This window comes from Grus americana, chromosome 7, assembly GCF_028858705.1.
Source record: "Grus americana isolate bGruAme1 chromosome 7, bGruAme1.mat, whole genome shotgun sequence".
Taxonomy (NCBI): Eukaryota; Metazoa; Chordata; class Aves; order Gruiformes; family Gruidae; genus Grus; species Grus americana.
In genome coordinates, this window is record NC_072858.1 from 19659159 (window position 1) to 19675548 (window position 16390).

The 16390-nt window shown below is 42.8% G+C and overlaps 1 protein-coding gene across 1 annotated transcript; it reads right to left on the reverse strand.

Moving 5' to 3' along the window:
- Positions 1-590: 590 nt before the first annotated feature.
- On the reverse strand, positions 591-15206 carry FAS (Fas cell surface death receptor). Its single transcript, XM_054832121.1, has 9 exons — positions 14979-15206; positions 7208-7373; positions 6491-6625; positions 4431-4542; positions 3859-3923; positions 3413-3490; positions 3208-3281; positions 2684-2708; positions 591-1862 (listed from the first exon to the last, which is right to left on the reverse strand). Exons 1-9 carry the CDS (start codon positions 15126-15128, stop codon positions 1441-1443), a joined length of 1227 nt encoding a protein of 408 aa, XP_054688096.1. The 5' UTR covers positions 15129-15206; the 3' UTR covers positions 591-1440.
- Positions 15207-16390: the final 1184 nt, after the last annotated feature.

The window sequence follows — 16390 nt, forward strand, 5'->3', positions numbered from 1 at the left end:
CCACGCAGCTGTGGGCACCCAGCATTGCCGGCAGCTGGCACCCTGCTGCCAGACCTGCCCTGCCCTTTCCTCAGCCCCGGGGCCAGCTGGCAGCAATGGCACCCTACCCCACACCCAGCTGGCAGCAATGGCACCCTACCCCACACGCAGGTGGCAGCAATGGCACCCTACCCCACACCCAGCACGCCCCAGTAGGCAGGCAGGAGCAGGTCCAGGTAGGTCTTCTCACGTTTTGGCTGGAGATTCTCTCTTGGGAACTGATGGCAGAGCCGAAGAAGAAAGTCATCCTGCTTCTACGGGGTGACCTGGAAAAATTAAACCTTTCCACTGAGGTGTCCCCTTCTGTTGAGAGGTTTGGTGAGACTTTGCATAAAGGGTGTGTGAGCGGGGGAAGACCTCGCCACAAAGCAGCCCAGCACTACTGGCCTCGAATTTAGGAACTGAGCGCTCTGCGATGGAGGAAAGGTAAGGTGTTTTTTTCAGGGGAGTGATCTCCCTTTTTGTGATTTACTGACCTGAGTAAAAGAAAACCTAAAAATGACATCTATAGATTGCATGATAAGAAGGAAAGAGAGAAGTCATGCGCTATATGGATTTATTATTTTTTTAATGACAATGATGTTTTCATTGTATCAGTTCCTGCATTAGAAAAGCTAATGTTGCACGCTGGCTGATGGAGACTTTATAGAGCTTGTGCAGGTTGCCTTCCAAAAACCACGGTTCTGCTGTGCTGCTTCAGCTCCTGCTTCTTTGAAGGGTTTTAACATTAGGAAAGGCTTGCAATCATTGCAGACAACAAGGGAAACAATCATTTTTACTTAGCACTTGCAGCTTTTGCATAGAAAACTTGCACATGTATATATATACACATATAAATACATATATACAAAACTCTGTATATGCACACACAGAGGTGCTTTTATACAAGGGAGAAATCCCATTTACAACAGAGTAGAATTTAATTATACAGCAACACCTATATTAAAAAATAATCAGGTGTATGCTATTTTTTGTTGTTGTTCAAGTATTCTTCCCGGCACGCTTCATAGACTCGTAACACTGGAGTTTTCACTTTAAAATTGTGGGATGTTGCATTTTTTAATGTGAGCAAAACATTACATTAAGTAATGCAGGACCACACATTTAGACTAAACCTTTTCTTCAAGTAATGACTATTTCTTTTTGTAGTGAATCCTATAGCTGGACTCTTATATTGTACCTTTTAGTAAATAGGCCATAAAACCTCTCCTCCCAGTTCTTAACAACTGAAATAAAATAGATAAAACTTTTTTAAAGTACAGATACTGCTACAAAAATCATAACTGTTCCTTGTTCATATAATTTCTTGAACCAAACTGCCAATGAAAATGTCTTTTAAAAGCTGTTATATTATTAGAAAAATACTAATTCAGTCAGAAATAATTTTCAAATGACTCCGTGCTATGTCTCTTCGAAACTACTAGAACAGGTTTTGCTTAGGTCAGCACTATCTACTGATAGTAGAATTTTTCTGCTTTCCTCAGTGCAGGTTTTGCTTTGCTCAGTGTCATCACCATGAGACTGTCCCCCTTCCTGACAGCTGGAAACAGCTGCCTTCAGTTTTTCCTCAATTTTATCAGCTGCAGCGCACATTTTAAACTCTCTTAGGCTTCTTATTAGGTTTACATAGGCTCCTTTCATCCCATGTCTTTGATACCAGACTTGAAACAGCTTAATCTTCTGTTCAGATGTATCATTCAAATAATCCCGAATAGTTTGATCTATGATAGGTTCTGGTACTTTGTGATTACGAACGAATGTCTTGACTTGTTGGAGTGTCATCTCCTCCACAATTTCAGCAACATGGCTGCTCAGGTCAATATCTAGAAGCATAAAAGAAAATTAATGGTCTTGGCACTTATATCTTACTGGCTTTTTTGTCATCTGCGCTCAGAATTGGTATTTTTCCTATCCAAAACAGATTAAGTTTCTGGTATTCCTGACATGGTATGTTTTATATGTGGTTTTTTTACAATGTCTAGCGGGTCTACTTTTACATGTTCCTGCCAAATGCTAGGTAATTCAAATATTTAAGGTTGCGTCCATATTGCTTTCTACCACTTGAAATAGAATCTCAGTTCCCTCTGTAACCTGTTCTGTCCTCCTTTATCATTAAAGTGTGGTCATGCCTCATGTACCTGTTTTGCTCAAAATAGCATTGGTAAGGGTCCTGGAACAGGACAGGTCTTTTGTTGTGGTGCAGGCTTGGAGCTTATGTCCTCCTCCTGTTGTGTGCTACTACTGTGGATTTGCCCTTGAACATAAGGTAGGTTTGTCTTCCTGCGATCCCACTGCCAGGTGTGGGACTACTCCATTATCGTAATTATTCATGATTCTAAAAATTCAGCTTGCTGCCTCCTAGTATCTGTACCACATGCAGAACAGAAATTCACCTGTTATTCATTAGTAATTGCTTCCTATACAACAGAAATTCCTCCTGAGGCAAAACTTTCATGATACCACTAAATGCCTTAATAAGGATAATATGAACTGGCATTTCTTTAATACGTGTTCACTGTTGTGCTAGAATGATGGCTCTAGGCAGTGGCAAAGTCTACACAAAAATACCCTTTTTTAGTGTAGGATTTACATGTCTGTATTTTTTTTTCTTCTACTGAATTTTGAGAAATTACTTGTCTCTTACCTCTGTGTATGAGAGGTACATTCTCCTGAAAAGAGAAGCAAGAGAGAAATGAGCAGAAACATTTCATAAAACACCAACCTGGTATAAGAGGATAAACACATTTCACACCACTTGACTTCTGCAATTTTCTTTTAGTTTTTTTCCATGATTCCCTTGTGCTATGAACGAGGGAATCAGATAGGACAGACAGATCTCTTTTGACTAAGGTAACTTTGGAGAATCGCCTCACAATTGCTATTGCCTAAAAGTTTACATGGGGACAGGTACCCTGCATCAGTGGAGGCCTGATGATTTATGAAGGTTTGATCCTGGTCATGTCACTTAGGAAGCACATCAACACATCCTGAAGAAATAATACAGGGTTTGTCTTACTTCTCCCAAAAATGTCCTCATGGTGAAATTTACTTCATTAATGTCATAGAAGAGAGGCATGCACATGCCTGGGGAATCTCAGTGTAATTTAAATGGAACAAAGTTCCTTGCATGAAGCTGAGGTTTTTTGTGATCTAAGCAACAATACTTACATAAGAAGCAACTGCTTTGAGGACTACTTCATTTAGGTTCTCCTTCCTTGTACGATTTTTCCATTTTCTCTTGTCTGAAACAAAAAAAAAGCATTTTTAAAATCCAGGACAGAGTGTATCTCTTGTCTGGACCCTAAGAACATAGCATCTGAGTAAGCAGCTGAATATCTTATTCAGAGTATGGTAGGAATAGGGAATCACTTACACCAGAATATTGCTCCCGCTATTAGTAATAGTACAACCATAATCATCAAAGCAGTGGCCCACCATTGCAATCCTGTTTCTGTTGGAACATTGGAAACATTACATGAAAGTTAAGTCAAGAAATGCAATACAGCAACACACTCTAAATTTTAAACAAGATTGCATCAGATTATAAGAGCACTTCTGTTGTCTCCTAATAGTAGAAGCTACCTCTTTGTTAAAGTCTTAGCTATCATGAACTGCCCCTAAAAAGGAGTAATAGCTCCTACATCTGCACAGTGATGAAGAGAAAAGAGCAACCATGCTCCACAGGTCAGTACAGGGCCCAGAAGATATGATGCCCTTAGCTGTTAGGAATCACTATGGGCCACCATGTAGAACAGTACAATTGCAATAGCCTCTCAAAATACAGCAGATGCTAGACCATGCTAGGTCTTAAAATGCTACCTTTCATGCCGCACACAGTGTCTGAAGTTGAAGTACATTGTTTTTCAATTACACCACTTTCACATCTGCAGAAAACACAAACAAAAATTATTATGGGATTTGTTTCTTTCTTTTATAAACTCTGTCAATGGAGCAAATCAAAATCTTCTAACACTTTTTATCAGCTAAATATTTCATATATCAAGATGTTGGAGTTTGGAATTTAATAGGTCTGAAAATAGTACGGAAAGGTATGGGGGTGGAAAAAGGTGTGGAGATGATTTTCTAGATGTAACAGTTGTTCACACAAAGACAACAGGAAAGCTCAGATACTTCATGACATTTTCTTGAAAAGTATATACAGACTTGGTGGGTATATACAAGTTTTTTCTGCGTGCCTTTGGAAAACTGCATGGATGCAAGTTAAATTGACTGAGCTAAGTCAGCTCAACAAGCTAAGTGCAACAGAAAACGAGTATGTTTTCCCTCGGGTTACACGTTACCTTAGCCTCCGTCTTGAAACTGGCTGGAAAAAAGCTTGCTAACATATGATATTAACAATTTCATATTTAACAATGAAGGCATAAACTTACATGGTGCATGGACTACAGTGCCCACATGGTACAGAAGAATTGCAAAAATAGTTCTTTGCACAGGTGCATTCTGTGTTCTGCTCTGGGGTACAGTTCTTTGCAACCTCCAAACCTAAAATAAATTTCTTAAAGTTTGTTAGTTTGAAAAAGTAGGCCTTAAAAAGCAGGCGTCTGCTCACAACCTCTCGTCCTCAGACTTACGTGCTTTTAGCTCTACCACACTGGTGAGGCTTACTTGTAAGAACAAGCGAAGTTTTGTAAAGAGCCCTGCTGCCGGAGTACTGGAAATGCGGAGATGGCACAGAGACCTCTGCTGGCCAAGAGCTCAAAAAACGGATCGCTGGAAGAGGACTCCTTTGGCAGCGCCAAATGAGCTGCTGCTTCCCTTTCAGAAGTGTAAAGCCAGAAGGAAACTCAGATCATCACGTTACACATCTCCCTGCTTGATGTCAGAGAGAAGTTCTTTACTCCCCCTGACCACAAATTTATCTCTTCTTGAGGACCTCCAATGGTAAGGAATTCCACTCTCTCTCTTAGCTAACATACTCCCTGCTTAAGTATCAGAACAAGTAACTTAATTTTCTTCTATCCTCAGTGCATATGATGAAGCTATCTCCATCTATGGAAAATTATTTCTGCATTAAAAATTACTTAAAGTAACTACCTACTATGAAAGCTATTTTCATAGGCATATAGGAAAAGAAGTGAAATTTTGAGTTATCACATTCAGTGCTCTGCTGTAATGGGAAAACATGTTATCTTACAAAATTTGATGAAGCTGTACTGTGAAATCAGTGCTGAAACCATTCATGGAAATACCAAACACGAATGATCCTAAGAATGGTTCTTCTGGAACTTCAGTGGTAATTTTCCTCCTGTCTAATGTTTTCTACTGACTTCAACTACAATATTGTCCATGGGACAATGTGATTAGTCAGCCCATTACCCTTTCTTTCCCCTTCGGTTTAACCGATAGTTTCCTTTGTGGCCCTGTACAAAATGCTGAATTGTTTTGCTCTACTCCATTATCCATCCAAAAATGCTTACTATAGTAGCTAATGAGAGGAAATATTTCTATGTATATGGAGGTTTTACAGGAAGGGGAAAGCACTAAAGATTGATGTTCCAGCAGGTGATCTGAATGCAACCATACTGGAGTTGAGCTGTCTCTCTGCTCACCAAACTTGAATTTGGATATGAAGAATGCAGAACTATCATCCCCTAACTCCAGGAATACTAGAAGTACAGGACACCTGGTGGAACTGGTAGGAGATCAGTTCAATGGATTTTAAAATATATGATGGATATTTATGCAACAGGTAGTGAATTTCTGGAACCTGGTGTCCCCCAGCAGGTTCACGCACAAAGGGCTCACAAAATGACTAGGTAGGGATGGACCTTCTAATGTCCTTTCCCACAACTGTGGATGCTGGTAGACTTTGCAGGGAACAGACCACAGAAAGTAGACATGTTTGTTTGTGTTTTTTCTAAATAGCATCTCTTGCCTCCACTGCTGAATGCAGAATACTGGGGTAGGTGGACTGCTGGCCTGACCTAGTAGGGCATGCCTTGTGGTCTCATAATTTGATCCTACATCCCACATGGCATCTTGCATGTATAAAAGACACCAGTCCATCAGCTCCAGCAATTTTAAATAATATTATTAATTACATGAAAGGCTATGAAAGAAACCACTGGGACTTCTCCCATCCCTGCTTCTTACAACACCCCTCTTCTTTTAAATAGAGCGTGAAGGAGAGAGCAAGCTTTTCTTCCTTAACTCTACCCAGTTTGTATAGGGTCTGCTTTGCAAGGGCCGCTGCGCAAAGACAGATACAAGGAAAAACAATGGGCCAACGTAGCTTGTTCTTCTTCCTACTTTGTGCTTGATGAAAGGGAACTGGAGGATAAACTTATGACTTTGTCATAAATTCCTTCATGTACTACCACTAAAACATTTTAACCTGCATCCTACCCACTATTCAGGGACTGTGGCGACTTTTCAGTCAGATCCTGTATCAAAAGAGTCATTGTTGGAGCTGCTATTTCTATAGACATACCTAATATGCTGTCACATGAAGAGCATCTCATACATTCCTCCAAATCATTTTCATGATGTATGTATTCCTTTCCATTCTTACATGGAACACAGTGTTTGTTAATATCTGTTGGGCAGCTGATATTTTTAACAAAACCTGTAGAGACAGAAAAACCAGAATGAAGATTTGCAATACCTTTGGACAGAAGCCATCAGCTCTAAGACCTATGTCAGACTTTCTTTTTAATCCCTAATACTTTTTGATTTACAAATATGGACAGAATCTATATTCTTTAGGTATACATATATGCTCTTCAGGAATCTAGTATACATAAAATTTGATTATCCCCCCTCTTCCTCCAATTTAGGACTATGGAGAACACACCAAACAAAACTGTACATGCAAAATAGGAAAAACCATGAATATATAGAGTCTTGTAGGCAAAAGCCTGTGCTTGAACTGTAACCTCTTTCAAAGATGTGTATGTAATTCTTAGCTCTTTTGTGACAAGCATGTTATGCGAGAGCTACTATCTGTAATGAAAAGTTATCGGTACGCTGAGCTCAAGAAATACTTTTGAAGTGTCTGATGTCCTGTAAATAGAGAAAGATACAGCTAGAATGAAGCATCACATTCAGGAAACCACAGCATGCCACTTAGCTATCCCAGCAGAAAGCAATTGTGTAAGCTGTGGTTTCCACTCTTAATGACTTTTCGACACAGTCTTATGATACTCACCACGATTACATTTCTTGCAACACTGAACACCTGAACTGTATTCACCGTTCTGACATCTATCTTCTCTCTTAACAATGATCCTCCCTGTAATAAATTTATTGTGCACTATGTGTTTTAGAGCTTCAGTATCATTTTTGCACTGTGTTTCATTAATTAAGACAATCACCTAGGAGAGAAGAATAGCAAATTAGACAAAAAAACTGTCAAGGAACGTAGGTGTGTTTTACTACTAGTACAGCATTACATCAGTACTGTTACTTTGTTGCTAAACATACTAATATTCACCCCCTTATGAAAGTTGTTCATTACTTCGGAAGAGTTAATGGACAATGAGGACACAGATTTAATGCCATCAACCCTACCACTACAGGCACTGATCACTTTGAAAATTAATGTTTGAAAACAGGCCCATACATCTGAGTTGTAACAATTACCTCGTATGCCTAATTATAGTGCAAAGCAAAGGAACTCCCATTATTTTCTTGAAGAGCTTTCTCCGCCTCGGATCACTGTGCCTAAATCTGCCCTTTCTTAGCCAATAATAATAATGTTTCATAGAGAACTTCCTTAATTCAAATGATATCTTAATTTCTTGCCACCCTACTGTTTCTTGCAAACTGAACAGTGTTAATGCATCTCTGAAGAAAAAAAAAAAAGTAATGTTTTAATCTCAGCCAAAAATATCTGATTTCTAAAATGATCTTGTTCTCACTTTGTTTTCCAATTCAATTATTTTTCTCCTTAGTATATGACGCCTACATATTCCTGAAAGAAGTCTTACTCTCCCTTCAAATTAATTTACATCCTGATCCATTTCTCTGAATGCACTGTCAGGTTAAATTGCATAGTGCTTGCTTTTTTATTTTTTTTCCTGTTAGTAGTAACTTTAGTAGCCATCGCTGTCCTGCCTCTTTTCATGACAATGAGAAAGCACTATGGACCAGAGAACAAACCACTCTTTTTTTTCTATTTTGGGAGTAAGGTGGGAAAATGAGGACAGATCTGCTATAGTTTGCCTTCCTCTTGGCAATGGTTTGTGGAGAATTCTGTATATACTTTGCATGCACTAGGTATAAGAAGTCTATATAATGGAGCTATGTAATGCTTGTTGCCTGGACAAGTAGATTCCCTCCTAGAAATGTTATGCAGGACAGCCTGCCTTTACTTAGCCCAGTTTCTGCTGATAGTTTGGAGTGATTTGAACATTCTCACAATTTATTTTACTTGTGTTTTACTAACTCTCTGTGTGGAGTTGTAACAGAAAAAATTAGGACAGTCCTTGCCTTGATGAATTTGAAGTCTTAACATCTCTACGTTCACTGTTCTTGCTCCTCTTTAATTAAAAAAATATTGTTTCGTATTTTACAAAAGACTTGGGGATATGCACTGTGAGAGATACTGAGGAAGGGGGGAAAATGATGTCTGGGAAGAAATGGAGCAATGCTATTGTCCTTGGCAAAATGAAAGAATAGGCCAAGCTGTGAAGGAGAGGGATGGCAGGGTACCTTTTTTGGAAAGATTAGTGGGGAATGAGGTGCAACACAAAGAAACTGCCAAATCCTCATACCAACGGTGCACTGCACGGACTATAAAAGTCCTGCCGATCACAGATCCACTCACATTTTAAATCAGCATGCAAAACACCTTGAGTAATTTATTTTTAATTTTGTCTTGGATATTTGAAAGAGGTTAATTCTGAATTGTTGATTATCTTTGAACACTTTTGAATTGCAACTTAATACAAATTTGAATGTATCTGTTAATTTTAACAGCAAGGGACATGGTATATACATATTTAAGGAACTTTCCAATAATTTGAGGACTGCTTATTGTTACACTCGAGGTTTTTTTTTCCTGACAGAGGGTGATACTTAATGGCTGATTAATTCAGTCTTCATGATTTTGTGTTAAACTGCTTGGATACCAATCATAACTTTAGTTAGATGCAGAAAAATCTTTAATTATCTTAAATATGAACTGACTGAAAAATGAGTTTGGATTTCAAACTGGGCTCTCAAGTGACAGAAGTGTTATCTGTGGCTAATTAATTGAAGAAACCAATATGACCACTGTCTGCTGACTTGTACAAGTAGCCGCTTCTTTTGATCCTCTAGTCTATTCAGAGATGGGAAGGTGAAAAGCATTTTCTTTCCTTAGCAGCCATCTGTTTTTAAATTATGTAGTATTAGGAACTTGACTGAAATTAAGAAGGCCTTTCTTTGCACCTGGAGGAGAAGGTTTAGCCGCTAAAAAAGCAGTTTAGCACATGAGAAACTCTGTATATGGAAGCTCAGCCCATCACTTCCCCTGTTCAGTGCTCTGACTCTCTTCCTTTGCTGCCCAAGCTGTGAGGGTGCTCTTTGCTAAATTCCGGTGTAATGATGTTAAAAGGTTAAAGTTAATGTAAGGCCACAACAGGAGCTGTCATCTGGATGTGCCAAATTAGCGTGCTTTGTTTTCCTTTTGCCTGGGAGAACTGTCTTACTAAAAACTGGGACAGAAAGTCCAGTTGACTACTTCTTAGTAATTATTTTTTAGAGGCGTGGGTTCAGTCTGGTTTGGCTTTCCCTGAAGCAGGGTGAAGCCCCACACCTCCATCACTCCCCCGCCACATGTTGGATTGGGCCGAGCGAGGGGACGGTCACAGGACAACACTGGGGGGACGCGTTTCGTGCTGGCTCTCTGAGCTGGAGGATGGTGACACCCCGACCAGCCTGCCCGCCACGAGGCCCTGGCCAGCAGAAGGGTTCGGAAGTGAGGTGGTTGCCGGGGCAGGGAGGCCCTGAGGCAGCACAACGGATCTCTGGTGACCCCAGGAAAGCCAACAGCACCAGATGGCTTCCAACCCTGAAGGCCCGTGGCGCGGCTGGGGCACATGGTGGGCCAATGCAAATGCCGCCCGCCTGTGGGGTGAGGAAGTTGGTGGGGAAACGACCCTTTCATCTCCCCGCGCTGACGGAGGAACTGTGATTCAGCAGGGCGAGCGAAGAGCGCAGCACCGGCCGAGGCTCTGATGAAGCTGCCCCCTCGGTGGTGCTCACCTGCTGCGAGGGCCCAGCTCCTCCTCTTCCTCCTCGCCCGCCCTCGCAGCCGCACCTGGCGAAGCACTGCACACATGCGGATGCTCTCTGTCCTGCTTCTCGCACCCAAACCTCCCCTTTTTAGACCAGAGAAGTCAAGCCATTTTTGGGAGGGACAAAAAAAGACCCTGGGCAACAGTAAGGAGAAGAGGGCGAGTGAAGATAACCACAGCCCTAACGCACCCACAAACCGTACCTGGGCACAGCAGAGAAACTGAACGGCACTGGTGCAGCACAGAGCACGCACAGAGAAAGAAAGCGTACAGAGAGTTGTGCAGAAAATGGGATATAATGAAAGAAGGAAACATTTTTCTAAACGACTAATACCAGTAAAACTTAGCTGAGTTTCTTTTTGTGTTTACTGAACGCCTGCAATCACAGTGCGTGCACAGACACAGCCTTCCCTCACGCGAACAAGTCTCTCCGCCTCTTGCTTATGCTTGTATGCAAACAAGCTATGCTGATAGAAATATAACGCTTTTTGATGGAAGCCCTCCACTGTTGCTCACGTTGAACTTCCTGGTACACTTACAAGAAGTGGGGATCACTTCTCAGAATTTGACGTTTAAGCAGAACGAAACACCTACGTTGGTTCTGCTCACAGGGACGTCTTACACCATCTTCCTGTACAAGGAATAATGAGAAGACTGTGGAGACTTTATAGCTTTCAAAGCAACACCCTAATTTTTTTCAAACTTTTCTTCTTCTCCTGGATTTGCACCCTCTTAAAAGCAATCCATCTGCCATAGAGAAATTTTGGTATGTCTTATAGGAAAAAAAATTTAATAGTCATTTAGCTTCCTGTGCACACCTTAATTGCTTTCCTTGTCACTGAGCAGCGAGTGCTGCTAGTGGAAACACTTTAGGGGCTTTCGCAGAGGCACGGGTGATAGGTGCTTTTTTGGTGATGTGTACGTTCGAACAGCAGCTGTATGTTTTCAGCTTAAAATGACTCATAGAGGCTCTACTCTACCTTTCTCATCCTAACCTAAAAAACAGTTGTCATATCTAAACTGAAGACTTAGATTGAACTGAGCAGACAATGGGAATAAAATCAATCAAGCGGGGATATCTATCCTTAGCAGAATTGATAAAAATTATCAAATGAGCACAAAGTTTTTGGTTTCTCTCCTTTTGCATTGCCCAGGCACTTAAGAGACCTTTCTACCTCCTTCTCCTTCACTCCTACAGAGTCCTCCAAAATGCGTTCACCAACAAGCCTCTGCTAAGGAGACTTAGAAACCTGTTTTCATCTGTGTTCCCAGGGCAGAGTGACGGGAGCTTCAGTTTCTTTGAAAACCTGTGTGATTTTTGGGAATCTCAGGGCTCCAGTTCTGCCTGTATCAGAGTATTCTTCGTAACAGGTCAGCTTCCTTCAACTGAAAAGTTTCAGCAGACCTACCTTATGGGTATGTAATCTCTGCTTTGGAAGTGTGTGGACATGTTATTTGCATACAGGAGTTTTTAAAGCTTTACAACTTTTAACACTGAGGAAAAAAAATTGTGTCTGCTTTCTCCTGTTATCTTTGTAATACACTTTATTTTTAGCAAACCACTTCTTCCATTTCGAATCCATAGATGTCTATGGACAAGAAGGCTGGTGCCTTCTCATAGGGTGGCTTTTTTTTTTTCCACTCCACATTTGTTACATGGGGCAACATGCATGAGCTCATCGGGGCTTTCTAAGTGTTTAAAAAAAGGGGGAGAGGGGACTTTTCTTGCTTTTTTTGCTTAGTGGGAGCTGAGAAAAACTTTAACTCATTTTCTGAGTTTTGATTTGCTTCTGGTACTTTTGACAAATGGTTGCTAGAGTTAGCTCCATTTTAATAGTTTTCTATGCAATTAATCTCCGTTGCGTTAACCCTGTCAGCATGGTATTTTCAGAGAGTAATTTCACACCGCTTGTTAAGAGGATTCTCCACTCCAGTTCTTTTACAATGATAAGTAATTTCTGCTTCCAATATCTCCAGTATCATTTTTCCTCATCTCTTCCCTGCCTCCGCAAGGCAGAAGTTGATAGCACCAAAATAACCACTAAAAATAGTATTTCGTCTTCTACAGTCTTTTATGAGAAGGACAAAAAGAATCCAGTTCCATTTTCTGAAGCCCAGCAATGGGAGTTGGTATTTCCCTGCAACTAGAAGCATCCTGAGCTTCTTAAATTTCAAGTGTGATGCACGTGTTCAGTGCCTGTGAGAATAAGAAGCCTCAGCTACTGTCCAGTGTCTTAAAATAGTTGCTGTCCAAATTCAATCCATTACTATTCACGTCTTGGCTGACTCACGTGCAAATTATGGCAATATATTGAGGGGTGGGAGTTGTTATTTTGGTTTTGGTTTTTAGGAGTACTGTACTAGTGAACACCTAACAAATGCTATACAGTTTGGGAGAGTTGGAGCAATATTAACAGCTCCAACCTCACTTTGATGTAGTGGCTAAGGATGAACATGAGCTGGACAGTGTAGAAATTTATCAACTTTTCCCCATTTTCCTTTTGTAACAGTTTCTTATTGGCACTCTTAACTGTGGAAATGTGAGCAGACAAATGTTTCCAGAATTGGGGCCTTTGTAGTTTTCACTGGAGTCTTGGGTCATCCCATGACTTTATGGCTGTTTATAGGCATACATTTAAATGTGTGCTTTAGTTGTCTGGGAAATGAGAAAAAAGGGTTAGCACAGTAATGTAGGAGTACTGTTTTCAAAAGTCTGTCTTCTAAATTTCCAGAAAACTGCCTCTTTGTAGTCATATCAGATAATTACAAAATACTTAGATAACACTTCACTCTCTTAAGATGGCCTATTCCTTTAGAGTGTGTCTCTGAGTGGTATGTGGCTTTGTGGCTTGTTTTACAGGGTTAAAGTTAAATGTTTTCTAACTACGTAGGCCATTGTTATTTTGCATGAGTATCCCTGCAACTGCTTCTACTTTAATGCAACGTGGAGTTGCTTACCAAATTGAGGTCTCATTCAACAAGCTACTTTCATGTTCTGGTTTAATCAATATGTCAAATGCTGTCCAGCTGTACTGATTTATTAGTAGTGGAACAACATGCTAATTAAAAAAAAAAAACCCAAACATAATTTGTTTTTTATAAATACAAAGTATGTAGGAGTGCCACAGTCTTTCCAAGGGCTACCAAAATTTGGAACAAGTGGAAAATAAGAATAGGAATGATACTTATTCTCTGGGAGCAGTGAGATAAGAGAAAGTATTTTTTACCTTAATTTATATTCTGAATAGTTCTAAGATACTGAGCTAGACTGACATTTCCGCTAGTTGTTTGCTGCTTTGTATTTAACTATGCTCTGGTGCTTTGTGCAGGGGCATGGATATAACCCTTTGAATCACTTTAAATATTTTACTACCTGTTATATAGTAAATCAGATCAGAATTTGAATAGTTTTTACCCTACCATCTGATTTTAAGCTGCCAAACCCCAAAGCAAACTGCATTCATTAGCAATGTAACCACACTGTGAACAGATTTTGAATGTGAACTCCAGTGAGTTCTCTCTGAAATAGGTGAGAACTGGGGCTGGTGAAGCAATGTATACCACATCCGCAATTCCAGGCAGGTCATGGCTCTGCTATGCAGCAGGGCTTACTGCCACCTGCCTGATCCCCACTATCCTGCCCCTGGGCTCTCGGAGCAGGGCTGCCTCGGGCAGCTCTGCCAGAGTGCGGGCAGAGCCAGTCCGTCTGTACCAGCACGTGCCAAGGTCTCCTGCCGAGGAGCTTGCTGCCGCTACAGCTCTTTGGCCTAATGCACCGGTACCAGCAGAGATCCCTGTGCAGCAGGTGCTGAAACACTTCCTTACCTTCCTTGCTGGCAGTAGCCCTCCAAAATGAGTGTTTGTGAAGGTAACTCTACTGATGACAAACCTAGACACATGACCTAAGTTCTGAAGCTGCAGAGACTCATACTGTGCATGGTGGATGATTAAGCCAAGAAAGGAAAGCCCTGCCCCACTTCCAATAAACACCGCAATTTGTGCCAGTGGACTTGGCCTATTTCCCTAGCTTTTCCTTGGTCACAGTCAGTAGTGGTTCAAAACTCCTCTGCCACAGGCGTTTGCTTTGATGTTGCTTTACCAGATCACTGCATTACAGAGGTGCAGTGCAAGTCAGCTTTCACTAGCGCGGTCTTTGCCCGGGCAGATACTCAGCCACAGATCTAACTGTGCTGTCTACGCATGGACGTTGGACCTGCGTCGCCCACATCTCCGCCCAGGTCTAGGTGGCTGCAGACCGAGGCCAACGGCAGCTGTCCCGGGGTCCCCCCCAGCTGTGGCACACGGCCCGGTGCTCCCTGACAGCTACCTGCATCCATCCCCCTTTTCTTTCCCTCTGCTTTTCCACAACGCCCGCTTCCCTCTGCTTGGCACACTAAGAAGTGACTGTACAATCATAAAGTGCCTCAATTTGAAGATGGGCTTTTTAAAGAAGAAAAAAATCGTCTAAATGAATTACTTGAAATCGCGAAAAAAGTTTGTTGCGGCCGGCGGCGATCAGAAACCAGGCAGCGGTTCTAGCACCGCCCGCCGCAGCACCCCGCGTTCCCCCCCGGCTACGGCTGGCGCCGGCCGGGGCTGGCCCCACCGCCGGCCGCCCTGCTGCGCAGCGCCAGCCCGTCCCGCCGCCGCCCGGCTCCCGGGCGCCCGTCCCGCTCCCCCGCGCAGGCAGACACTTACGAGGAGCAGGGGGAGGAGTGCCCGGGCCATGCCGCTGCTGCCCAGCGCTCTCCCTTGCACCTTCCGGCAAAGCGAAAGCGGGGCCCGTCCCATCACAGCCGCCAGCGGTCTGCTCCCGTCTGCGCCCTGCCCACGCCAGGCTCCTCCCATGCTGGCCCGCGCCGGCGCTGGGGCGGGGGAGCGGAGGGGCCGGCGGCTGGTAGCGGGCCGAGCTGCCTCTTCCCCGCCCTGCCCGCAGGTGCCCGCCGCGTCGGGAGCCAGCCCCGGGCAGGAGCTTCCGCCCCCGAATGACCCCACGGGCGTGGGACGGACGGTTCTGCCCACGGGCAGCCCCGTGCGCTCTGCGCTGAGCTCCCCTCTGTGAAGGGGAGGCAAGGGCATGCCGGCCCCCCCTCGGGGTGTCCTGGGCACCACGCTCTCAGCGGGGGCTGAGGTGTTTGGGCTGTACGGGGTGGGGAGCACCCGCTCGGCAGCTTGTGAATGCCAGGCATGGCCCTGAGGTCACGAAGCAAAACGCCAACAGATTCTGGGCTGGGTGTGAGGCGCTTGCTTCTTGTGCTTCAACTGCTGAGTAGAGCAACTGCCTCCACATCAAGGGCAGAAACTCCAGTTTTGCAATATTAGTAGGGACAGGCTTGTGGCAGCGAGTCCTCAATCATCTGTAGGAGCAGAGCAGTCTTTCAGAGTAGGCTAAATTCACTGCAGCAGAAGATACTGCCTTTTGCTGTTCTATTGAAAGGATTCCTCAAGCCAGTGACTTCTATTTCATAGCTATTTCCAGTCACTTCTTGTGTTTTTCTTGCAAGCTTTCAGTGGTTTGAAATGCCCATAGTCTGGCCTCCTCCGTAGTGTTAGAAATAACATGATGGTGTCAGTTACCGATATGTGTTTTGATCTTTCAGGTTTTGACATGATGCTGTTGCCTTGGGAGGACGATGGTTGCAGTTGAGCTCACATTTTCATTTTAAACACCATTTTTCAGTGGTTTATGACTCAGATTTTGAGAAATCCTTCAGATTTTCTGCTGGCATGGCTCTTAGCTGCCATACAGATAAACTGGGTTCATAATATCATAAAAAGTAGCTGCTGTTTTAAATATTTCAGGCTTTTTAACCACTTCCGGATAAAATGAAATGTACTGCTGACACATTTTTAGAGATGCAGCCTTTGGAGTATCCGTTAACAATCAGCTTTTTGCGTTCTCAGTGGCAGTATGGAGTCTGACGAACGAGAGGCACCTCTCTTGGGTGCAGTGTCTGTGTTACACGTCTGTCTGTAGTTCCCAATGGGCAAACCCAAATCAGTGTGTACCCCAGGCTGTTAATTTTAGCGGAAATTTGCGTGCAGCTGGGGTGGAGTAGGGACTGCGAGCAGCGTTGCCCGGATCTGGACGGCTGCTGCAGCAGAAAGCT